The 25,276-nt window shown below is 40.0% G+C and overlaps 3 protein-coding genes across 4 annotated transcripts; 1 reads left to right on the top strand and 2 right to left on the bottom strand.

The window, feature by feature from the left end:
- Nucleotides 1–109: 109 nt before the first annotated feature.
- On the top strand, nt 110–16,532 carry acad11 (acyl-CoA dehydrogenase family, member 11). Its single transcript, XM_028433358.1, has 20 exons — nt 110–287; nt 370–469; nt 934–1,059; nt 1,265–1,426; nt 1,526–1,690; nt 1,756–1,897; nt 1,990–2,111; nt 2,213–2,319; nt 2,549–2,660; nt 2,935–3,012; nt 3,440–3,578; nt 3,789–3,896; nt 4,617–4,715; nt 13,943–14,012; nt 14,526–14,611; nt 14,703–14,774; nt 15,218–15,372; nt 15,497–15,613; nt 15,818–15,927; nt 16,010–16,532. The coding sequence occupies exons 1-20, from the start codon at nt 166–168 to the stop codon at nt 16,122–16,124; spliced, it is 2,307 nt and encodes a 768-aa protein (XP_028289159.1). The 5' UTR covers nt 110–165; the 3' UTR covers nt 16,125–16,532.
- ackr4b (atypical chemokine receptor 4b) lies at nt 8,065–11,874 on the bottom strand. The gene is made up of 2 exons (XM_028433360.1): nt 11,764–11,874; nt 8,065–9,430 (listed from the first exon to the last, which is right to left on the bottom strand). Exon 2 carries the CDS (start codon nt 9,423–9,425, stop codon nt 8,310–8,312), a length of 1,116 nt encoding a protein of 371 aa, XP_028289161.1. The 5' UTR covers nt 9,426–9,430; nt 11,764–11,874; the 3' UTR covers nt 8,065–8,309.
- u2surp (U2 snRNP-associated SURP domain containing) lies at nt 16,524–24,740 on the bottom strand. Of its 2 annotated transcripts, none has more exons than XM_028433356.1 (26): nt 24,647–24,740; nt 23,751–23,849; nt 23,528–23,645; nt 23,310–23,434; nt 23,144–23,214; nt 22,924–23,012; nt 22,742–22,777; nt 22,548–22,630; nt 22,199–22,364; nt 21,886–22,097; nt 21,506–21,549; nt 19,853–19,957; nt 19,702–19,768; nt 19,454–19,617; nt 19,196–19,358; nt 19,034–19,113; nt 18,864–18,951; nt 18,626–18,763; nt 18,352–18,541; nt 18,189–18,269; nt 18,056–18,107; nt 17,833–17,980; nt 17,640–17,750; nt 17,435–17,562; nt 17,114–17,299; nt 16,524–17,041 (listed from the first exon to the last, which is right to left on the bottom strand). In XM_028433356.1, exons 1-26 carry the CDS (start codon nt 24,719–24,721, stop codon nt 16,903–16,905), a joined length of 2,958 nt encoding a protein of 985 aa, XP_028289157.1. In that variant the 5' UTR covers nt 24,722–24,740; the 3' UTR covers nt 16,524–16,902. The 2 variants fall into 2 exon arrangements, with proteins under 2 accessions (XP_028289157.1, XP_028289156.1); XM_028433355.1 differs by having other exon boundaries at nt 17,114–17,323.
- Nucleotides 24,741–25,276: the final 536 nt, after the last annotated feature.

Here is a 25,276-nt window from a genome sequence, read left to right on the forward strand (position 1 = left end):
TTTTGAAGTCATTAGGATGGGATGGCACTGCACCTTTAACACTATTAAACAAAAGAAGACGAAGAGGAAGACGTGACGTCAGTGTGTTCATGCATAATGGTCCGACATCTATCAACAATGCCAAGTTTGCTAGCAACACATGAGAATGATTAATCCCATTTAAACATGGAAGAGCTGACTACACCTGTACGACCACAGCACAGATTTAATGTTGGCAGTTTACAGAGATATCTGTCTACCAAGTTACGGGTGTCAAATAATGACACGTTTACAGTGAGACAGTACAGGTAAGTAAGGTAGGAAGAACTTTTAATTCTCTGTTTGCCAAAGTTCAACTGTTTAGCTAATGACACGTTGTTATCTTTTTAGTGCTGGTCAGTCAAACCCAACATTTCTAATCCAGACGCCTTCAAACAGCTATGTTCTCAGAAAGCAACCTCCAGGTGAGCTGCTGCCTGGGGCTCACAAGGTAAGCATTGACCCAGAAATTACTTAACACATACTTAGACTGAAAGAAATTTAACGTGATTTATTTATCTATTTTTTTTTTAGAAATTTCCTTTTAATTAAGGACTGTCAACATTTAATTGCCTTAAATAAAATAAACATTTCAATGCCCAATTCTGTGCTCAATATGACAAGTAATCAAATCTGATAAGTTGGATTCAGGTGCATTACCTTTTACTCCCTGTGCTCGAACTAAAGGGCTAGTTTAAGCTAACAGTTACAATTAATAATATCTAAAATACCATCTCCAGAATTACAGTATATTTTTCCACATTTACCTCAAGAATTTATGGTGACGTGTCAATTTGTCTGTTAAAATAAAATGTGAAAACCTAAAATAGCTTGTTTTGGTAATATCTTAAGAATGTGTGGGATATTTTGGCATTGTATGATTTTATGATACACTCTATTGGTCTTTGTTTGCAGGTGGACAGGGAGTATCGTGTGCAGAAGGCCCTCTTCTCTGCTGGTTTCCCTGTGCCGCAGCCCCTCTTGCATTGTACTGATGTTGAAGTCATCGGAACAGAATTCTACTTAATGCAACATGTGAAGGCAAGCTTTTACAGCCAAGCCCATTTTGCATAGCACAAAAATCACCCTGCATCTAACATTGTTGTTGCTGTTTGCACTCATCTATATTTTCCATCTGATATATAGTTGCTTGACATACCCAATAGATCCCTAGGTGTCTAATTATGTGTTCTAGGATCATATAATGAGTTCAAGACACTGTTGTAAATCCATCTCTGTTAAACAGGGGCGTATATTCAGGGACCTTCGTCTACCTGGAGTGAGTCCAGCAGAGAGAGCAGCTCTATATGTGGCTGCAGTCGAAGTCTTAGCAAAGCTACACTCACTGGACCTGATGTCACTGAATCTTGAAGGGTATGGAAGAGGACCAGGGTATTGCAAGAGACAAGTGAGGAAACACTCTATACTTTAATAGTTACTTCAAATATCTTAATACTGATTTTAGATTAGATTTACACTATTTGGAAATGTCTTCTAATCTTCACAGGTGTCCACCTGGACAAAGCAGTACACTGCTGCAGCCCACAGAAACATTCCAGCCATGAATGAACTGTCTGATTGGTTGATGAAGAATTTGCCAGCCAATGATGACAAAGTCACACTTGTCCATGGAGACTTCCGATTGGACAATTTGATATTCCATCCAACAGAGGTACTCTTTTATTTGGTCATTATTGTTTTCACTTTGCTGCATTTAAAAGTAATTATTGTCACCAGGCACGTGTGATAGCGGTGTTGGATTGGGAGCTGTCTACTACTGGGCAGCCTTTGGCAGACCTGGCCTACTTTCTAATGCCTCACTTCTGGCCCACAAGTCTCAATGTTATCAATATAATGGGCAGTTTGAAAGGAATACAAGGTCAGGTCAACAACTAATAATAAATGTGAACATTATATACAAATAGTGGATATAAAAAATGGACATATTGTTCTCCTTTCCTCGATGGGCAGGAATTCCAACTGTGGACGATCTGATCTCCATTTACTGCAGGTGCAGGGGTGTCCCAGCTCCGTTGCCTCCATTGAATTTTTACTTGGCCCTGTCTGTCTTTAAAATGGCAGGAATTGCTCAGGTTTGTACCAAGTTAAACTGTATTTGTGCGCATACGATGAAATGTAACACAAAGACACGTTAAGGTTTAAATGTGGCATTTTATTTCTTCTTATTTATTAGGGGATCTATGCTCGCCACTTATTGGGTAATGCCAGTGCACCCAATGCAGCCGAGTTCAGCCAGTGTGTGGAGCCCTTGGCTAAGGTTGCTTTGCAGCTTGCACAGAGGTTGGTTATATTTATGAATTGATTAATGTGCAAAAATATACTGAGATCTGAACAGATATCTTAATTATATTTATTAAGATTCATAGACTTTGCTAAACAAGAAAAAAACAAAACGAATTGATTCCACCTGCTGACTAATTTGAAGCCAAACGGCTGGAGTTAGGCCTCCAGCTGTTGCTTCCAATATTACTTGTTAATTTCTAACATTTGAGATTTGTTTTTATTTCAGTCCTCTCACAAGTCCAACAAAGGTGGGACTGTTCCTCCAGACAGCTAAAGGTCAGGCTGTTCTCCAGCAGGTCAAAGACTTCATGAAACAATACGTGCTTCCTGCTCAGCAGGTCAGTGCCAGAAGCTGTGGAGAACAGAGATCTGTTTGTCCACATGCAACTTAGATGTGAAATGGGTTTGACAGGGCACTTATTCATGCAATCAGGACTGATTAATTAGTGAGAAAACAGTGCCACCATTGACAGTGAAGGAAGCAGAAACTAACTCTATAGTAAAAAATGATCAAGTTTAGGACATTTTCCTTATTACATGGTGCATATTCCTGCTTATGAAGTATCTGTCCTGTCTGTGCACAAGTAAAATTATCTCTTGTCTTTCCTCCAGGAAGTTGAAGAGTATTACTCCAAACATGCTCAGTCTCCACAGAGGTGGCACACCCCACAAATAATAAAGGATTTGAAGGTTTGTAAGAGTGACGCTGTATCTTTGAAAAAAAACAATATTCAATGCTTTCATTGTGATTATGCGCTGTACAAAAAGTTATTCACTTTAATCTTTCTTAATTATTTAAGTAATATAAAAAACTAAATATTGCCATTGTGAAAAAGCACATCAAAGTCATAACTGCATTCAATGGAGAGTAGTCTAAAAACCATGTATCAGTCCAGCAGGCTCAGTGGCTTAGTAATTAAACCTTGTTTAAATAGTGAACCTCCCTGTTGAGTCACCCACACACTGAATGCAAAGCATCATGAAGTGTTTGAATCAAATAAAAATACTATTATTTCTGTTGCAGATCTATTCCAACATTTTGACTTCTGCTTGTTTTTACTTGATTCCACTTATTTTGCATGAATTCACACTGTGTGTAATGCATCTGTGTGTCCAGGTGAAAGCCAGAGAGGCCGGGCTCTGGAACCTGTTCCTGCCTGCAGTCAGTGGACTCAGCCAGCTGGACTATGCCTATATTGCAGAAGAAACTGGACGCTGCCTCTTTGCCCCTGAAGTCTTTAACTGCCAGGCTCCTGGTAAGACACTCTACACAGTGTCAGATTAATTTAGCTGGGTACATAGATATAGGTACAGCAAGACTATTTATAACAAACAATGTAAAAGCAATGTGGTCTCGATAAATGACAACTTTTCAGGTCCTAAAGACACATAATCATTAATGACACATTTCCAAATTTAGCCCATAATTACTAGAACATGATGTGTATTATGATGTTTTCTTGCAGACACAGGAAACATGGAGGTGCTCCATATGTTTGGCAGCGATGAACAGAAGAGGAGGTGGCTGGAACCTCTGCTCAGGGGAGAGATCCACTCCTGCTTCTGTATGACAGGTATTTCCACATATATGCAAATAACTGAGAAAAGAAAACATGCCATACACTGTACACTGTAGCATTAAGGGACATGAGAGGGTTGAAAGCTAAGTATGTAGAGGATGTAACACAAGAAGTTTGAGGGTCCCATTTCCAAGGTGTTGCTAAAGGAAGTCTTGAAAGTATTTGTGGTGGTTTTCTGCTAAACTTTCCAGTGATGGCTATGGTTTTAAATGAGCTGCGTCACACACTGCACGCAACTACTGACTCCGTTAAAAGGCCAACTTTAAACGTTTTCATGTGAGCAGCGAACACTAGATCTCCATGAGTAATTTCTCCCTGTTTTGCTTTTTTTGCTTTCCACGCTGCCTGGAAACTACAGCAGGCTGTTGCGAGAGGTGGTTACAGTGGGTGTGAACGTCCCTGTGGTTTTTGTTTATACAGATGGAGATAGTAATGTTTTGGGGGTGCTGTTTGTCAGCAGTGTAGTCAATTTATTACACTGCATGATGAGGAACAGGAACCTCCATCCTGGCCAGATAAACCCTTTCTACTTCTATCTCTGTCATCTGTCATCAAATATGAAAATGGTGTATTAACATGTGCTGCTTTGTGTGTGGGATGAGCTATAATTCAGAAAAGTGGAGCACAAAGCTCCAGAAGTACACAGTGTAGGGGACCGTACATGTAAAACTTGTAAATCTTTGCTCAGTGTAAAATTTGCATTCTCTTCCCTAGAGCCTGATGTGGCCTCCAGTGATGCAACCAACATGGAGTGCACTCTCCACAGGGATAAAGACAGCTACATCATAAATGGCAAAAAATGGTGGAGCAGTGGTGAGTACAGTACATGTCTATTCTAAAATGACGGTTTTACTTGGGACTAAAAACTCCATTAGAGACCTTTAAAACTGAATTGAAAAACCAGGCATTTGTTCCTATTGAACTTGCTTAACAGCATTTTGTGAGTCAAGTTCCCATGAATCAATGTTTTTAAAAGAGTAAACCTGAAAATGTTATTGTTCCTTAATGCAGTCAAGAATTTTTCCTCAGAAAGGAAGGAGTTTATTTGCAGTCAAGACTGTAACAAAGCACTGCAAGATGCACGCTTACCCCAAGTGCTTACATATGGACAATATAAATGTTCAGATGACTCATACAAAAGCATAACGTAACCTAAACAACTTTTTAATGACGTTTTATTCTGCTTTTCCCTGCAGTTTGGACAAATGTAAGGGCTTAGATTCCGATCACAGTACGCAGTCAGTGTGTGTATATATTAGCTGACAGTGATTCAAGTTGGTAAATGGAGCTAAATGACCTTAAAGTAATAACTGATGTAAGTGTGCACATCACCAAGGCGCACTGCACTGACTTAGTGCTCTCTTTGTGTTTATGACTGTCTGACTCATGCATGAGTCATCATTGTGTTTCATGGTACAGCTAGTCTTATCTTTGAATGGCTGTGGAAATGACTTTATTAAGATTGTAAAAATCAGCCCCCAAGTACTATGTCTTAGGATTTAATTGATAGTTACTGTTACAAATACAGAACTTTTATATGTGTTTGTAGATGTTTATCACACATCTCCTCAATGTTTCCTTTGACACGTTTATGGTCTGAGAGTTTGACCCTGGCATTAAAAAAACAGAGGCTGGTTGTTCAAATCTGCACAGCATTCCTTCTTGCTGCTTGAAAGCTGAAAATGCTGTGGTTTCCCAAAATTGAACAGAATATCTACATTCATCTTTCTGTGCACTGTCTGTCATACTGTGTAGATGTGAACACTTGCTTTCATGGAAGTAGAAAAATATTCTTCTGCCATCTGCCAAAATGAATATATCTCTCTGTTCGGAAGGAATGCGGGCGTGTTAGTGGCCATTTCCATACTTTATGTGACCTGTGGATGCTTTTGTAGTGAGCGTATTATAAAACAGGAGACATTCAAGAGAATCGAAATTCAGTGTTTTTGTGCAGTCAGTCAGAATACACACACATTGTGAATGACACTGTATTTACCAGAAGAATGAATAGGTCAGTTTATTTTCAGGGATATTGTTACTAAGTCAAATTTTCCATCTGTTATATGCACTGGCAGTTCCTCATTGGCGTGTTCGGGTGTTTTCCAACACCCTCTCCAATATCCTTGGCAACCTTCATGAGATGAAGTGCATTTGTTAATATTTGCACAGTGTATTTTTCTCATAGAGAAACCAAAACTAAATGCTACTCATCTGTGGATTTTATGCTGTATTTCATTTATTACTCAGCAGCTCCAATACTATGTTGTTTTCACTTGCTTTGATTGACTGCTCCTGTCATGGAATAATCCTCCAACAGATACACTCACTGGATATATTGACATATCTGCTTAGATTAATAAAAGCTGCATGCAATGGACATGAAATACACATTTATTGTACGCAGCTTTGCTCTTTGCTTTTTATCTAAAGCTGTTTGTGGCACAGAGTGAGTTGTTAGATGGGAGGTTTTGTAAACATTGTTCAGTGCAGCTCTGTGGTGTGGAAGCTGTATAAGACAGTCCCATGGGCATGATAATGTACTGAAATTATTCCCAGACCAGCCATAGGCACTTACGCAATAACATATGCACACGTTTCACTTTGCTGTTGATACACTTGATATCATGTAAACGACGATTTTACCTGCTTATTTTTTACACCATGTTTGGAGTTCCCTGTTTAATTAACTGAAGTCATGCAACATTTAGTTTAGTTTCTGTTTGCTTGTTTTGTGTTTCCGCAGCCCAGACTGTTGAAGCTGGAGCCTAATCGGTTGTCTCCACACCTACTTTGTGTATTGCTCCCACATATCTTGAGTTTTGAAACATTACTGAGGAAAGGCAATGACTAACAGGTACAGCTTGGCAGATGGAAGGAATGGTAAACAAAAAGCTCTTTCCAAGGTTTCTGGATGTGGGCAGAAAAACTAAGCCAACGCAAGCGTGAGTGCACAGAGGCCTGAATAAACGTTTATCTCTTGGACTGTGACCATCCAGCATGGCTAGCCTCAGTTTGATATCTATGATTGTATCAGAATTAGTTTGGCATCATGTTAAAAGGTGGCAAGAATGTTTGATAAAATAAAAGTAGGTGTGAGGAAATAGGGGCACTTGTTTAACATGTAAGCACATCAAACAGTGAAAATGAGAAACCTTAGTGTTATAGAGGATTTTAACTGCTCAGGTTGGTGCGTCCTCTGTTGTATTTTAATGCAGATAATGATTTCAGTGGGTAACCAGACAGAATGTGGTTTGTCTGGTTGAAAAAAACAAACCTTCTCTGACAAACATGTTGCTTTGAATAGCTGCGTGTGTTTCTGTAAAACTGGCAAATAATTCTAAAGAAGTGGTGACAGATGAAGTTATGCTACGTGCACGAGCTCATGAGCATAAGTTTTCCTTTGCATGGTACAATTTTAATTTACATGATACCAGTGAATGTAATGAAGCGTTTCTAAGTCCATGCAGGGGTTATGGAATCATGTCTGTTTTTAATGCAGTCATCACCTGAGGGCCTGAACAGCACATTAGTTCAGTATTGGTTTCAGCCCCATTTTTGTACAGAGATTTCTCTGGATTATCTATGCTCTTTATACACTTATCCAAAAGACCTTTTCCTAATTCAAATAATTAGTTCAAGAGGTTTTCCACCAGGTCTTGACTTTGGAGTCAAATTTAAAACAACTGTTCCCTTTTAACCTTTGTTACTGTGTAGTTTTTTTGCTCTATTCTCAATTAATCATTAAATGATTTGCATCCAAACATAAAATTAGATTAGATAAAATTAGAGAATTAGAATTTTAGCAATCTGGAGAGAACTGTGGAATGCATCTTCACTGCAAATCATTTTCAAGCTCATATAATTGAAATTAGTAAAAGCTGAGTGAATGAATAATGGCGGATGCACTTTAAGATCCTCCGAGGAACGTACAGGCTTTATTTGTTTCCTAGTTTGATAGCATGGAGTAGTCCCTCCTGCTGTTTGCTGTCCTTTGTTTGCCAAATGTTTTTCGACTCAATGGGTTACCCGCTGTGCAATCAAGCCACCCCAAAGCCACGGGATGTGATAAAATGAGACGCAGATGAGCTGATTGAAGACTGAACAGATTGCATGGTTGAGCGGGGTTTGTTGTGAAAAAACAGAGCAGTGCATTTTGAGTTTCAGCTGTATTTAATTGTACCAGATGTTGGTGCATGTCACTGAAAAACTTTGCATTTTTATTTAACAAAATACATAATATATACAAAATATGTTTACTTTAGTGCATACAAACTGTACATATAGACTGAATTCCGTAAGAGTTACTATTAATGATAATTAATTTTGCATGTAAATGTAAACACGCACACATAGACATAACATAACATAACATAGTTTCTTAGCATAAAATGGATACACATTTGAGTTTTAAATAGTGAAGGTGCTGGTATCTTGTTCTTCTGAACCAGACTGGGACTGATTTTGAGTGCATGTGTTGAGCGCAATCTCCACCGCCGGCTCTTCGTTGACCTGTCTCGGGTGTCTCCCAAGTCGCTGTCCAAGGTGCTTAGCAGCCTTCAGGATGTGACCCCTGAATGAGGACCCGATGAAGGCATAGAGGAGGGGGTTGATGCAGGCATGGGCGAGCGCTAAGCTCTCGGTCACTTGGAGAGCTCGATCAAGGCCCTTGCTGACTTCACAATCGGTCACAAGGATGTAAATGACATCCATCGCTCGGCACAGCTTGACCACATTGTAGGGAAGCTGAGTGAGCAAGAATACAGCCACTACAGCCAGGAGGACCCGCAGGGCTCGCCACTTCCTGTCTCTCCTCACCCCGGCAGCCTTACTCAGCACTCGCCCCACGCAGCAGTAGCACACCACCATGACCAGGAAGGGTAGCAGGAATCTAAGCATCACCTCCAGCAGCTCCAAGGCAGCCTTTGCAGGCCTGGCCATGCTGGTTGGGTAGATGGCTGTACAGCTAATCCTGTGGTGGGAGTGTCTTGTTGTAGAAAAGATGAGTTCAGGAAGGCCAAGAAAGCTGGCTAAAGTCCACAAAGCAACACACACTAGGAGCCACTGTCTTCTCACTCGGGCCCCAGTCCCAATTCTGCCTGTGGGATTTCGGGCTACCGCACGGTACCGATCCACACTGATGCATGCCAGCAGCAGCATGCCACAGCTGAAGTTAGTACTGTAGAGGAAGGAGTTGATCTTGCAGGCTGCTGAACCCAACTTCCAGCCATGTACGGCATCTGCCGCCCAGAAAGGCAGGGTAAAGAGAAGCAGCAGGTCTGAAATGGCGAGGTTTAGGATGCACACGTCCGTCAGGGTTCGTAGTCTCAACCGTGATGTGTAGACCACCACTACCAGGGCATTCCCAGCCAGGCCTACCACCAGAACCACAGCATAGATAACTGGGAGAAAGACCCCAGCAAATGAACGCACGTCTTCTTTGTCACAGACGCTGTGTTCATAATTGTAATCGTAACTGTCATTGAAGTTGTAGTCTTCATCTTCATGGTATTCAAAGTCGTCCATTTTTTCTGTACAGAAAAAGACAATTTTGATAAACAGTTGTTCATCTTTAAATAAGAAAATTGTTCACTCTAAATACAGTGCTGCTTGAAAGTGTGTGAAGCTTTTAGAATCTTCTGTATTTCAGCATGAATATGACCCAAAACATCAACTGATGTTTACATATGTCCCGACAGAGATAAAAGAGAACCCAATCAAACTAATGAAAGAGAAATATTTCATTTTGCCATTTTACAAATGTACTCAAAGATTATCAGTGGATTTGAAGACCAAATTAGGATTATTTGTTCAGAGGTGTTTTTAAACAATGGAAGATTTCTGTGAGTGCCCTGTTGTGCTTAATCAACAGTGATCTATCAAAGTCTGATCAACACATTTTGTGAAAGTGTATAACAGTATTATCAAAGGCCATTTCTGAGGACCTCATACTGACAGTTGTTGCTCATCAGGCTGGAAAAGGTTACACAACCATCTCTAAAGAGTCCTGACTCCACAAATCCACAGCAAATTGTTTACAAATGGAGGAAATTTAAGTCGATCATTGCCCTCCACAGGAGTGGTCCACCAGCAAAGATCACTCCAAAAACAAGTCACGTAACAGCCTGCAAGGGTACAAAGAAACCCGGGGTAGTTCAGTTGAGTTTTCTTTTATCACAGTTGTGGGGAAATCAGTTCATGTTTTTGGTCATTTCTATGCAGGAAACTTATGCACAAACTTTCAAGCAGTGCCGTATGTGCTGTGACGCAGTATATAAGCTGTCAATTCAATGATTGGCCTTAAAAGTGTAGTTTGAATTATTTACAAGAACAGAGAGCATTTTTTGACCCAAGTGCTCTTATCCATGAGAAACAGGAAATGGGAGTTCTTTCTGTATTCTGCATCAAAGGAATGTCTCCTGCATGGTTTCCCTAATGGCTTAAGCCGTGTCTACCCGAAAATGTGTGCAGGCTTGAATAAAACCACTGAGCACAGTTCTGAGGAGGGGAAAGGCAGACAACCCTTTCAATTGTGTTCATTTGTATTCTGTTGAATGCTGTGTGATCTACAGGCTTCAGGAAATTTCAGCTCTCCGTTTACTAATCCTTTAATCATTAGGAACTGTTCATAGTAAAGCTGTCAACTTTTCTCGAACAGTATAACATCTTATTTACAGCTTATAAATCTTTTATGATATGTGACAGAAAAAGTCCAAAATGACAGGAAATAAGTGGAGAGGCAGATGAGGATGACACTCAGCTGCAGGGTCTGCTGCCAGATTAACATCCAGGATGTTGGTTTTACACTAAATGGTTAAACAGGACATCCCGTGGATAAAGTCACACTTTCATCTACAGTCTTTGTTTGTTTGATTAACAAATACAGCTGTGTGATAGATTTGAAATGATGCACATTGGTTACATCATTAATATCATATATTTTATTACCTTATCAACTGAATTTTGTAAAACACGACGTGTCAGATGATATAATTCTTGGTAGAGGACCAGAATACAGTTAATGGAATATTCTGCATCTCCACTTTGGAAAATTGCACTTGTTGCTCCAGTGACAAGAGTCTTGTCATGAAAAGTGTCCAGGTTTGTTACATAATGGGTCATTATCTCCAAAAAGGGAGGAGCAGGCATTGCTGGAACAGATGTTCATTGGAACTTTCAGAAATATGTCAAGAATTTACTGCTGTCAACAGCTGTGTTTCATATGTCAGTGCATGGAACAGGTTAATACATGTGTATGTATTTTCCATTGCGATTGTTGAAACATATGCAAGACAATATAAAAAAAGAAATAATAATTCATTTAAATTTGTGTAGATTAATGTAGTGATTGATTTTTTTTTTATGTCCATAACAGAAATAAATAGGGATTTATTTCCACTTTTAAAATAAAGTTAGTTTGTGTAGGAGTTAATTTGTTTTATACAAATTATTGCAAGTTACAATGACAGCTGAGGTGTAACCCAAACTAACAGAGTCACTAACACTAAGAAGGCACACTGTGAGGGGAAACCTCACACTGAAGTGTTATTGAGGAAATAAAAACAAGTGCAGTTTGTTTATCATCACGTCACTGCAGTTATTATAGTCATAAAATATGCCAAGCAGGACTTTGACTGTTTTAAGTGAACGTTATCCCTTTATAAAAACCACAAAACAACTTACGTTGCCACATTCACACAGTATGTGCGCAAGCTGGTTGGCTGACTTACCGCATAAATAACCATATAAAATAAGAATAATCCTCTTAATATTTCATACCCTGTCAGCATGATATGGTAAAAAAAAATACAGGAAAAAGTTTGACTTTAAAGTTGAAAAAAGTGGGAGTGTAAAAATGTCTTACCTTGTGTGTGTTTTGGTGAGAGGGATATGTCAGGATGATATTTTTTTAAATCACGCACCACCAAGTTGTTGTGTATCCTGAGCACGAACACTGTGCGTACTCCCAGGCTGAAGTGACTAATCTCTGCTTCAGCCCGCCCCCCTCTCTCCCTCTCTTCCTCCCCCTCTCCTCCTTCTCCCTGCCCCGCTCGGAGCGTGTCCCTTCCCCACGTAGCTCTAAATGTTATTTGTCCTGGGTCATGTTCCAGGATAAATGCACAAGAATTCCTTACCGTCTTAGTGTGCCATGCTGTGTGAAGAAGCACTGTTTAAAAAAAAAAAAAAAAAAAAAAAAGGTTGTTTTTCAGTCTCAGTTTTGAGACTTGAGTGTCTCATGCAGGGAGTGCCCTGGTGGCTGCCCTTTGTTCATATAAGTGCAGAGAAAGAAAGAATTAAAGCATTTGATACAATAATCTTTCTCCCATTAGCACAGGCTACTCTGATTAGTGTGGTTTGCTGAAATGCAGCCTTTGTTAACAAAGTTCTGTTAAAAATAAATCCTTTTTTTAGAACCTTAGAGAATGCCACCACTATATTTTGGCTTCCTTGTTTTTTCCTGGCAAATATTGTGTCGCGTTTCTTTTTCTGTGGAAAGAATCAGATTATGTTTTCTGTTTCACATCCTTTTTTTATTCTCTCTGTCATTATATTCTGTAAAAGAAATGGACAGATTTAGGATTTAAAATTAAATGATGCATACCATCTTTTTTTAATATTATGATGTGTGTTTGTTCATTTTGAAATCAGAAACAACATATAAATATCTGGTTGCCATGCTGTCTGGAAGCCTAATAATGGGCTGGGATGTTTTATTATCATTCCAGTAGGGATTGGACATGTATGGGCACGACATCAGGGCTCACCTTGTATCATGGATGACATGTCTTATGTAAGGGTTCACAGGAAAAAGCAACCTGCCCCAGAGCCAAACAGGCTTTCCTAGATGTGGTTCATGGGTGGAGTGGAGTATAAATTTTACGCTCTTTGTTACAGTGCAAGTTTGATCAGTTAATGTTTGTTTGAATTTCTACAGTCAGACTTTAAACACTAAACATCTGTCACACTCAGTTTGGTTAAGTGTTCACATGCACTCATGCTGAGACTGTTGATAGTCTGTTGCCTGTCTGGTGTCCACATGTCCTGTCCTTAGGGGACAGTTTTCCCAGTTGGACAGACATTTAAACAGGAAACCAGACCACTGGTTACCCTCTTTGTGCCTAAAGGCTTCTAAACAGGGACATTCCAACATTTTTTTAATGATCAAAATGCAGCAATTCACATCATCATGTACTTTATCTGCTTGTGCGCTGGTTGGTGATGCATCGTTTACTGTGCAGTCCTGTTTCAGTGAGTTTGGCTCGTGCCGTTTGTTGCACACATGCACAATGAGTGGTTATATGGAGGAGCTGCTAGGCACTGCAATAGAGATGAAGCCATTTTTTAATATCTTGTTAATATGATCTTTATAATGTAAGTTTAACATTGTCCTTGAGTGGTTGTTGATCCTCTCCTGGGTCAACAGGGAGATGTGTATAAGGGTGTTGTCCACTGCAGGCTTAATGTGTAATGAGTAAGGGACGTATGATGACTGAAGACAGGACACAGATGATGAGTCCTCTTTGGGCAGGGGTGATGTTCTTCTTCCTTGTTGCTTATTGTTTCATCTTCAAAATAAAAAGCTGTGTGTCGGTCCTGTCCAGGATCAGTGTTATCTGATTTGACAGAATTTCAGTTTTGGCCATAATTTAGCAACATAGAAAACCCTTTATTTGCATAGCTTACATCTGGCCAACTGAAAATCTGTGGGAAGACTCTCTTGTGTATTTGTCATTCAAAAAAACAAATATTAAGCAACATGATTGGCTTCTAATAACAAACAAACTCCCATGTGAAGTCAGGAAATGTAAATCAATCTGTGGCTCTCCCTGCCATCACGTCACCATCGGTCTGTCATACTTCTATCCGTCCTTGGGACTTCCCAGCTGGCTGCAGCAGCACTCATCATTTCCGACCATACTCAGGTCATGGTGTGGTTAAGGACAGAGACAGACTGTGAAAGAAGTTGCTTGTTCCTCTGTTGCTCCACCAGACAGCTACAAATCACGAATACAAGTGAACCACAGAATGTCTTTTTCCCACAGGTGCTGGCAATCCCACATGCAAAGTAGCCATTGTGATGTGCAGGAGCAGTTCTCAGGATGTTAGCAGCAGGTCAGTAGAACAGTGAGAATAGTTTGTTTCCTCTTGCACAAAAATGGTGATGTCATGTTTTTTACCACAGCTTTTAATTCGTCCAGAAATGTATTCTTGTTTTTTAGTGTCGTCCTCTGGTTTGTTACGTGCGTCTGTACACTTCTCCTATCAAACGTAATTCGTGTGGTTAATGGTTTTAGCTTGGGGCTGCTGTGTACTTCCCAGTATTAACTCACATTTTAACACCAATCCGCCTAAAGGTTTATATCGCAAGACATTAATTAAATCCTTGTTGATATATATTTGGCACAAATCTTGACACTGATTGCTGTTTAGAGTATTAATGAAAAAAACTTTCAAACAACCGCACCCAAGACATGTAATACACTTTCTCATTGTCAGTTTTGACAGCAGCAAATTGCCTGTATATTCTCACTGGTGATAGCAACTGTATATTGCATCTAAAAGTGCATGAAATTTGGTCAAAGTGTAAAAGATCATATGTTTTTTGGCTGTAAAACTGTGTCTTAGGCATGGCCAACACAGCATGATCCTTGTACCCATGGACACAGCGGGTGTAAAGCTCGTCAGACCGCTCACGGTCTTTGGACAGGATGGTAGGTTTATGCATGTTCTTTCATTTCTCTGGCCTTTTCCAACATGGTAGCTGCTCCCTCATCTAATTCAACCTTTTTGTTTTGTTGTCAGATGCTATCCACGGTGGCCACTTTGAAGTGCACTTTGAAAATGTGCAAGTCCCTGTCTCCAACATTATTCTGGGTAAAAGCTTGTCATTTCCTCTATTTACTTACTAAATTCGTGAGTCACACGATACTTCTGTAAAGTCAAAGAGATAAAGCAGGGTTTCCTCATGTGTTTGGACAATAAAAAGGTTGTTAAAATGAGGTTACTAGGGCAGTGGTCCGATGTCCGTCTCCTGAGACTGTTTATGTATCAAAATAAAGGGGGAAAAGCTAATGCTTCTGTATTTTTCCTCCATAATAAATTGACCTGTTAACTAACTTAGGTTTTAGATATTTTCACAATCATTATTCTTTTCACTTCAGTATTGTTATTTCCAACAATATTTTCTTCCCACTGGCTGGCTAAGGTTGACCTTGGAGCACACTTTACTTTAAAATGAAGATATAAATAGAAAATAGAAAAATAAATATGGTTTGGTTTGTTTTTGTTGGTGTTATTTTGGGAGTTTTGTGTCTCAGGAGAAGGCAGGGGATTTGAGATAGCCCAGGGGCGCTTGGGGCCGGGCAGGCTGCACCACTGTATGAGAGCTGTGGGCCTTGCAGAGTTGGCTCTGGAGCTACTCTGCCAGCGGGCTGCTTCCAGGCACACATTTGGAAAGAAACTGTACCAACATGTGAGTGAACATTTGCCCAGAAATTCCTCCTACTGCTGCTAGTAGCATGAGTTCAACACCTTACTGCTGTTGACACCTAGTGGACACATTGTTGCAAATCTGCTTTTTGTTTCTTGTGTTTTAGGAAGTTGTTGCTCACTGGATTGCAGAGTGCCGTCTCATGATAGAGCAGACCCGCCTGCTCACTCTTCATGCTGCTCATGCTCTGGATACAAAGGGCAGCCGCGCTGCTCGCAAGCAAGTAAAACTGTGGACAACCTTCTATTACACACAATAACGGTTTTCTTAACTATAACAATCAAATATTTTTTTTGCCCTTGAGCAATAGTGTATTTTATCTCTTTCATCTTTGCAACGTGACAGTGATGACAATCAACTGTTGAATGTAAGTGTGGTACTAACATCACCTTCAAGTCTCCCATTTGTCCTTGTTTATGCTTCCTAGATTGCTATGATCAAGGTGGCAGCAGCCAGAATGGCCTGTAAGGTAGTGGATATTGCAATCCAGGTGTATGGAGGTGCAGGTGTATCTGGAGACTTCCCATTAGCACAGATGTAGGTTCACTCTTTTTACCTTTGCCTAAAAATAGGTATAAAATTCTCCTTCCCGATTACAGTTCTATATTTGTCTCTATAGGTACTCGTATGCACGGACTCTGCGCATTGCTGATGGACCAGATGAGGTGCACCTTTCCTCCATAGCCTATCTTGAACTGAGGGATCAACTAAAGAAGACCCAGGCTAAGCTGTAAAGTAAAGAACATCACACAGCCACAAACATGCACTAAAATGGAACAATTACAAGCTAGTACAAGTTTTATCTTTGCAAAGACATGAAAACATCAAAACTTTCTGGTCTTAAACTGATTTACATGAATGACCTCACAAAAACCAAGTATGTAATGGCCTACATCTTTGTATCAATCATGTTTGTTTTGGCAGGAGTTGGAGGGTCTGGTTGCATGTTTTGTGTTTTTAGCACAGATGTCATCTTGTTCCATTATATTAGAGAAATTTCAAATCTCTATAAATAACACTACAGGACACTGTAAAAAAAAAAAAAAAAAACATTTAATTTAGGGGTGAACTGTCCCTTCAATCAAATGTCTAAATTGTGTCTACATCAGCTATTTGTTCAATAAAAAAGTCACTTTAGTTTATTAGGAATCCTTTTTAATGTGAACTACAAAAACAGAAAATGACAGCATGAATATAAGACTATTGTCATCACACTTTACAGGTGTGGCCTACACCATGAATGAATTCCATTTGGAGGTGATGGGGAATCAGGACGCACAAGCACATTATATTTTTTTTTTACAATATAAAACAGCAGTGGCCCCATCTCTTTGATACACCAGATGGTAACCCATGCAATACCCTCCACTCTTCATTGTCCATACATGAACATTTGGGCAGAGATCTTCAGCTGCCATATCAGTCAATCTTTTTATACAACATGGCGGAAAGAGGGGAAGACAGGGAAGGTGGGGGAAGAATAGGCTGGATTGGAGTTTGAAGAAAAAAATGTCAGTGTTTGCTCTTTTTTGATTTTTTGTGAGATCGGTGTGGAGACCTTGATTTGGAGCGGGACTTCTTAGCTGATTTCTTGGGTGTTCTTGAACGTGACCTCCTGGATCGTTTGGGTGTGCGTGGTGATGAGGGGGATCTAAGAAACATGATACATGCCTTACATCTTTACTCCTCAAACCACAAAGTGAAGCAGTTTGTGAGTCCTTACCTCTTGGATGACTTTTTGTTGCTGGATCGAGGGGAGTCTTTATGGGAAGAACGGGAAGATGTGTCTTTAGAATATGATCTGTCAGAGCGTTCTGATCTTTCAGACCGCTCTGAGCGGGGTGAGGAGGACCGGCCTCGTCTGCTGCTACTCCGTGTAGGACTGGGTGACCCACTGTGGCGCCGCTTCCTATCAACCGGAGGGGACAAATATCTGTCAGACAAGAAATTAAACAAACCCCATGTTTTATGCCGTACACTGAAAAGACTATGACATCTTTAATTACCGATTACCATGGCATTACTGCTGCTAATGTTGTCTCACCTCTCCTTCCTGGTTGGAGTGTCCTCCTTTTCCTTTTCTTTCTTCAACTCTTTTGACCGTGCCTCAGTTTTCTCCTTCTCTTTCTTTTCCCTCTCTTTTTCCCTTTCAAGTTTCTCCTTTTCTTTTTCCTACAGAACAGGAACACAGTTAAGTGCTGCTTTTCATATCATCTGTTGTTATAAACACGCTGAGCCTTTGTTATTACCTTTTGCAGTAGTTTGTCCCTGTAGTGCTCCACCTGCTCCTGAATACTCTGCCCTGGCTTCTTGGGTCTTTTCCCGGACTCTATCTCATCCTGGAACTTCATGACTTTAACCTGTGGAAAAACGATGCACTAGTGACAAAACTGTCAAACCCTGAATGACATGCAACTATGTGCAGCAGTAGTTAGAAAATACCTCAATCTCTCTGAGCTTAATGCGCTTCTCCTCATTCATTTCAGACATCTTGGACTTAATATCAGAGTCATCTCTCATGGGGTTGGAGTAGCTCTGATTATCATCTGAGCGAGGGCTCCGATCATCATCATCACTGTCATCTTCATCCCTTCAGAAGTGAATACAGTTTTAATAAAATAGTGCCCTGAGAAATTCTGAGACCATTATGCACACCAAAACTCACTTTTTTGCTTCCTCTGGCTGCTCAAATGCCTCCCATTTTGAGGTTGTAACAGCTGAAAACAAACGGAATATAGTTAAAAGTCCACAGCCAGGACCAAAGTACCATTAAATACTTTGATGCATAAAAATATTACCTTGAGACGCCAACTCTGATTCATCCACTGCTTCCCATTTAGAGGGTGCTACCTTGAACGACGACTCCTTGGACTGATCAACTACAATCGACAAGAAAAAAAAGAAGATAATGAGCAACTATATAGAAGATGCTTAAGTACAACACTTAGGTGTCAGTCTTACAAGGTATTCCATCTATGTCTTCTTCCATGGGTTTGATAGGAACTCCATCAAGATCATCCAGAGGGGCTCCATCAATTGGTGCCCCATCAATAGCACCTGCATCAATAGGAACCCCATCCACATCATCCAGTGGAGTGCCATCTACATATTCACCAATTGGAGCCCCGTCAATGTCCTCTGCTGGCTCAGCCTTGGATAAAGATATAAAAAGGGATTTAATTTTAGGGCCAATAAATTTAAAATTACAAATATTAGAAAGTATAGTAACATTTACCTCTGGGACGAGGTTTACAGGCTCCTTCTCTGCAGTGATATTAACAAGACCCAGGAAGATGTTCTGTAGCTTGATAAGAAAAGGATCTGGGTACACAGCCCAGTCCTCCCATGCCCGGAAACAGGACATCACACGTTGCTACCACAAAGAAGAAACCACAACATGTATAGATGAGTCACCTGGATCATTCTCTACATCAGTTATTCCACTTGTCAAGTTTACTGAGCAGAACTGGTACCTTAAAGTTCTCACACTGAAGGTGGCCCTGAATTGTTTTGTATGTTGCGTTGAGGTCTGAGAAAATCTGGCAGAGCTTTGTCTCAAAACTTTAAAAAACAGAGAAGGAGCAGTTAGTTAGACTGTTGTAACAATGCCCTGGACAAACCACTTGACTGTTTTTCAACTTACTATTTTCTGTAGTAAGACGCATTGGCTACTTTGGCAGAAGAGTTGTACAGCACATCAGAAACTAGATATAACCGTGCAATCTAAAATGTCAAAAAGAAAATGATTATTATATTTGTAAGTAGCTGGTCCTTTTCATAACAGAAGCTGGGTGTTATTCCTTGCCTTCTTGGGTAGAGGCGTCTTTAGAATGGAGAGGGACTCTGTGACACACTCTACAATCTCTTCAGCAGCTTCAGCGTGGCTCAGACAAAACAGCATAGCCTCTGCGATGTCGCCCCTCCTGGGTGTCAAACCACGCAGCATCTCCTCTAGTTTGTCTCGCTCCCTGTAGAGATAAGGATCGGTTAAGCTGAAGGGCAAGTACAGTAGGGCATTTAATCCAACCCCATTATTAATATATTGCCAAAGAAATGATCTTACTCTTCTTTCAAGCAGCCTTTCTTGTTTCCTTCCTCCTCGTCCTCCTCTTCCTCCCCATCATCATAAGGACCATGGAGGTATGGATTAAGAGGTGGCGGACGCCACAAAGAGCCATTTTTAAACATTCTAAAGTCCTCTGTTCGCCATTTCCCTGGTGCTTCACCCTGAGAAAGTAATCATTTACTTTAATATCCAAAATATTATGTTGTCCTTCAGTTTGGACTTGATGAATGCAAATTTTAACTAACCTGTAGTATCGAGTAGAGCTTCCACCGGTAGTAGACATGTGCTGGACTCTGGTTCTCAAATAAAAACCTGGAAGAAAACATTCACAAATTTGAGAAATGCACAAACAGCTTTTGTTGCTCGAGTAGTAATAGTCACGCGTAAACTGCTGACCTGTACATGGGATTGTTGATTTCTCGGTTCATGATCATAGCTTCAAACATTGGGCCCTCACGCACCACAAACTCGATCATACGGTGGATGAGAGAGAGCAAATTCCTACAAGAAAAACACAGTTAAAGCAAACGGATTCAGACTGGACGGACTTTTGAACACTACTAACATCCTGCCAATTAAAGATACATTTATTCTTGGTGGTATGACACTCAGAGCAGTTGCCAATCAAACAACATGATGTATGTTTCTTAAATGTTTCAGGGCGTAACTGCAGTTGTAACTATAACTGATAAAGCCCGCTGCCATGGTAATGCTATAATATAGAGAATGTGACAAAGAGCTCTTTGACAAAGGCTTACAACCACTGTCAATTGCTAAGGATTAGGATGAGGTTACACACATCTTACAAGGCAACATCTCATGAGTTTCACATGACCAGGAATAAATTGTGTCGTGTCTAAGCCTCTGGGCCTATATATAGTAAACTAAATCAATAATGAAATCAAAATAATACATTTTGTGACACGAAAACATTCACATTAATTAAAAAAACCACTAAATTCTTGTGCATAAATTGCCTGTGTTCACCGAGGATTTCAGTGCAACAATGTTTAATTACATTGCACTTTTTCTGTGAAATCTTCCTACATTTAAATTTCACAAAATGGGGAAGAAGTGAAGCTGGATAACTTGGAAATGTAGGAGCAAGACATTGATAAGACACTGTATTAACATTAGGCAATACAATGCCCTTCAATTCCCACTCATCTGCTCACAAATGCTAAGTGAAAAAGGATTCTTGGCCTAACATAGGTTCAATAAGGTTATCTATTGGTGGACTTGGCACGGACTGATTACTGTGAAAATGGGATCACTAAAGTTCTGTGACAATTTGGGAAGAAATAAAAATGGTGGAGGCTGCATACAATAGCCTGACGTGGCCAACAGGACAAAGGATGTCTTTCATTTGACAACACAGATCACATTTACTTGTATTGGAGTCGATCGTACCAATGACGGGGTAATATTCAGTATACTTTCCCAATCCATCCCATGATGCTTTTCAGGTCCCTCGCTGCTGCAGACAGTTCAACTTGTGCTGCTCACCAAGGCCAATGTCAAAGGTCATATAGAGACTAATGCTGTCAGGTTTGGATTTGTTGGCAAGGGCCAGATTTACTGAGCTCCCGATAAAGTGACAGAGGCCAAAGGGGGTAGCCAGTCTGAGTGAGCAATGCTCAGAGAGCAGGCTTCACAACTACAGATCTAAGATCAGCAGACCATGTATGTAGCAAAGGCTTACATCACTGAAGTTGAGCAACATGATTAAATGTTCACGTATGGAGTGGAAGTGTGAAAGTAATGATCTTTAGGCGGCATATTCAGTAAGCTCTATAATGATCCCTACCTATGTGAAAAAATACGAATGATGGTGGAACGTGAGGTGCGTAACAAGTAAGGTGCGATACAAACTTTATTCTACTGTATGTGCTAGCATGAAGACAAGTGTGTAATTGCCTCAACCATTGCTCATCCACATTGACCAGCCCCCTGTAGCATGCAGTGATCAATTGATCAGATTTTAAGCTTCATTAAGGGATGTTTTTTTTTCTAAGTTTGTACACCAATTTAAAAAAGAAAAACATGTACCTTTCTGTTGGGATAACCACTTTGACTATGGCTTGCGACAGAGTCTGTATATGAAGTCACATCAGATAATAAACATAGAATGTGAGTATTGTTAAAAAGGCAACAGGTGAAAAATATAAAAAATGCATTTTAAAAGTGCAGAGACAACAACTTTTCCTTACTTCTGTCACTTACACTAAAGGCCACACATACCTGATACTTATCCACACACTAAGATTTAAATATACCCACACGTTCAGCTACATTTTAATGACAGAATCTATCACCCAAAGAATCTAAAACCTGTACTGACTGCTCAATACAAAGGCTAACATCTTACCACCACAGCTAACAAAATACCATATCCCATGAGAAAATCCGAGGCTGACATGGTGAGTTACCTTCTCGAACTCCTCCTTGTTTTTGGGTGGAGGAAGGAGGGGAGCATTGGGGTTCTTTAGCCTCTCTCGGGGCTGTGCGTTGAATGGTAGGCCAGAGGGAGGTGGTGGGAGTGTATGCTCCATCATGGAAGGAGGGATGTAGATGGGATGGGGTGGAATGGGCACACCTTTGCCCCATCCTAATTTCATCTCAAAGTTCATAATCATCTTTCCTGAAATGGTAACAGATGTATATATATATATATATATATATTTATTAACATACAAGGGCAAGAAAAACCAGAATGTAGTATAAAGAAACATAGCTTGGTACCATTGAGGTTCTTGAGTGCTCGCTCAGCATCCCTCCTGTTCATGAAAGCTACAAAGCCACAGTTTCTCTCCCGAGCCCTCTCCTCATCTGTCCTTGGCCACATGATTTTCACGCTGGCCAGTGGGCCGTAGCGGCCAAATTCTTGACACAGCATTTCCTCGTTCATCTAGGAAACACCAGTGATAGGTACCGAGTTAAATATTACATTATATGTGGACACGGAAACTTAGGTTATAAACAGCACATTCCATTAGACTCTAGAAAATCACCTGAACCATGCTCAGTTGGACTTTGTACAAGGGAGATTGCAGGATAAAGTCTATATCATGTCCATTATATGCAAACTAACCTGTGGATTAATGTTTCCAAGATACAAGTTTGTAGTAGATGGGTCTCCAACGTCATGGGAACCTGGCGCACAATCATCCAAAACTACAGACACAGAGAAGAGAAAGTAATTCCCTGCTGCTGCTGCTGTTTGGCAAGACATATTGTCTTAGCAAGATGAAGATTTTTAGGGCTACTATATTTAGTGAAAATTACCACTGGATGGACGGTTTCTTCTTGAAGAACCATCCGCTAAAAGAAGCAGAAAAGCGGTGTAAATTTTGTTTCAGGGCAAAAGTGGACAAATGGGTTGGGGTGTGGAGTAAGTGTGCAGGACAAGGCCCTTTCAGCCCAAGTTGTTAGTACATGTAAAAGTTGTGGAAGTTAAAAACACTTACACGATCGTCTTCCGTCCATTCCAGAGAGAGGTTCAAAACGGCTAACGCGTCCTTTCATCCTGTGTCTTTCATCTCTTTCTTCCTGTATTCTGTAAGAAACCACATAGAAAAGTTACATACTATTTATGTTGCCGTTATTAGAACTTTAATTCTCTGCATTTCATCTGGGAACTGCTAGTTTTCATTTCTATAAATCACATATTATTATGTTGGAACTTACTGCTTAAGTTCTTCTTTGAAAAGCTCCAAGTTACTCTTCTTCTTCTCTTTTTCATTTCCTTTCTTTACAGTCTGTAACACAGATGAGTAAATTAATTATTAACAAAGTAAAAGCATTATTTAATACAGGAGCAATAAAAACTATTTGCTGACTGTGGTATACTTACATGTCTTTTGTCTAGTGCTAAAAACTGAGGTGGGGTTTCCAAAGGCAAGATGCTCTTTGTTTGGCTCTCAAAGCGTGACTTGGGCTTGTACAGCTTTCCTCTCTTGTCATCAGCTGCTGCTTCCTCTGCAAGAAGAAATAATTATACCAAATTGCCCTATGCTGCCTTTTTCACTCTGCATTTGTTGCTAACTGGAAAATACATTTTAAACACCGTACCTTTTGAAGCGTTTGCAAGACCACCACGGACAAAGGCCTTGACTTTCCCATCTCCTCCTCCTCCTTCAAAAGCAGCAAGAAATTCCTCATAAATCTCTGCTGCTGCCCGCTCGTCCTCCTGAACACAAAAACAAGTACAACAGTCATGAAAAACATGTTATTACAAAAACGCTTTTACCCAAACAAATTAGAAAATCTTCTAAAACGGGAAGTCAATGTTTACCTTTTTCTTGATTTCGTCTTGTTCCTTTTTGCTTAGTGTCCTCTTTGCCACTGCCATTTTGCCAATGCTGAAAGACTTGAGTTTGCTCTCAAGCAGCGCCTGTTGATGTAAACAAAGCACGGTTGGCTTTGAACGGGTATTTCAAAATCACTATAACAACTATGTATGGCTGTATTACCACTGACAGTTATTACTAAAAAAATGCATCACTTCAGGAAACGCGCTTTGCTGATATTCACGTACTGTTAATCAGCATGGCAGCGATCATATTGACAGTTGAGTTCATGTGGATCCATTACAGTTATTTCATACAACTCACGCTACGCTGTAAAGTAAGTGGTGTCTATGTTGACCTAATCTGGTGATCATTCTGCAAGTTGTATTCCATGAATGTTTATATGTACCTTCATAATCAATAAATTTAGCTAGAGGCCTATCCAGCCTGTATTTGGTGCAGCGCCACTGACTGAATGCATTACGCCAACCGACGACAGAATGCTACAAGGAGCTAAAAAGCTAATATACCGTTAGGCCCGACTTCCCAAATTTAATATTCACAATTATTGATTGCAAATACATATCAGCACACTTCTTCGTGGAGATTGGCTATGTCTGCATCAGGTGGTTAGTAAACAATATTATTTTCGGAAGCGAGTGTTTGTCTTATTCTGTTTGCAGTAGGAGGTTTCTTAGCTTAGCTAAATTAGCCGGTGTGCCCGGAGAAGCAATGTTTAGCGCGGTAGTCGCTAACATTGATGCACACACTCGTAAGTCTATTTTTCTGTAAGCTGTAAATATGTAACTAGTCAACAATGTTCAGTCATGCTACTACCCATACATTTTTACAATACAACAGGTACTAACTAGCTGCTACGAGTACAAACAGTAAATTTCACCTTAGCGCTAGCTTTTTGAGAGCCACCAGGCGCTCGGTCCGCCATCTTTTGTGGAACTAAAATAACATCGATCATCGATTACATGATACAGTTAAATGTTAAACTCCAGGCCACGTAATCAATCTCCGAACCAGTGATGGCGGTACTCTGTTTAGACCTTGGTGGCAATGTTTAAACAAAAAGAAGGTATGTAGCGTTAGAAAAGCGGAAAAAACATAGACAGAACTAAATTTCTTACATCTAGTGCAGGTGTTTTAATATTCTGTCACAGAGTTTGTGCCGTCCTCGGTATATGTCTGCTATACTTTGACAGACCAGTTAAACTCTTCCCTTTTTTTGTCTAACCAGTTTATTGGATAAGTGTGAAACTGAAATAATCATAATCACGTCATAGAACGCAGTGAGCATCTGTTTCTAAATAAATTATATAAATAAATCTGCTTTTTTATAACAAAACAGAGTTATATCATATGTCATAGTTTCAGACTATGTAGCTGTATTGGAAGCTAATGCTGATATGTGCTATAAATAAGTAATGTTACTGATTAAATACAGTTTAATTCAGTTTTATAAAAACTCCCTTTTAACAGGAAGAAACTTTGAGCAGGACCCTGCTAACAAAGGAGACCC

This window comes from Parambassis ranga, chromosome 20, assembly GCF_900634625.1.
Source record: "Parambassis ranga chromosome 20, fParRan2.1, whole genome shotgun sequence".
Classification (NCBI taxonomy): Eukaryota; Metazoa; Chordata; class Actinopteri; family Ambassidae; genus Parambassis; species Parambassis ranga.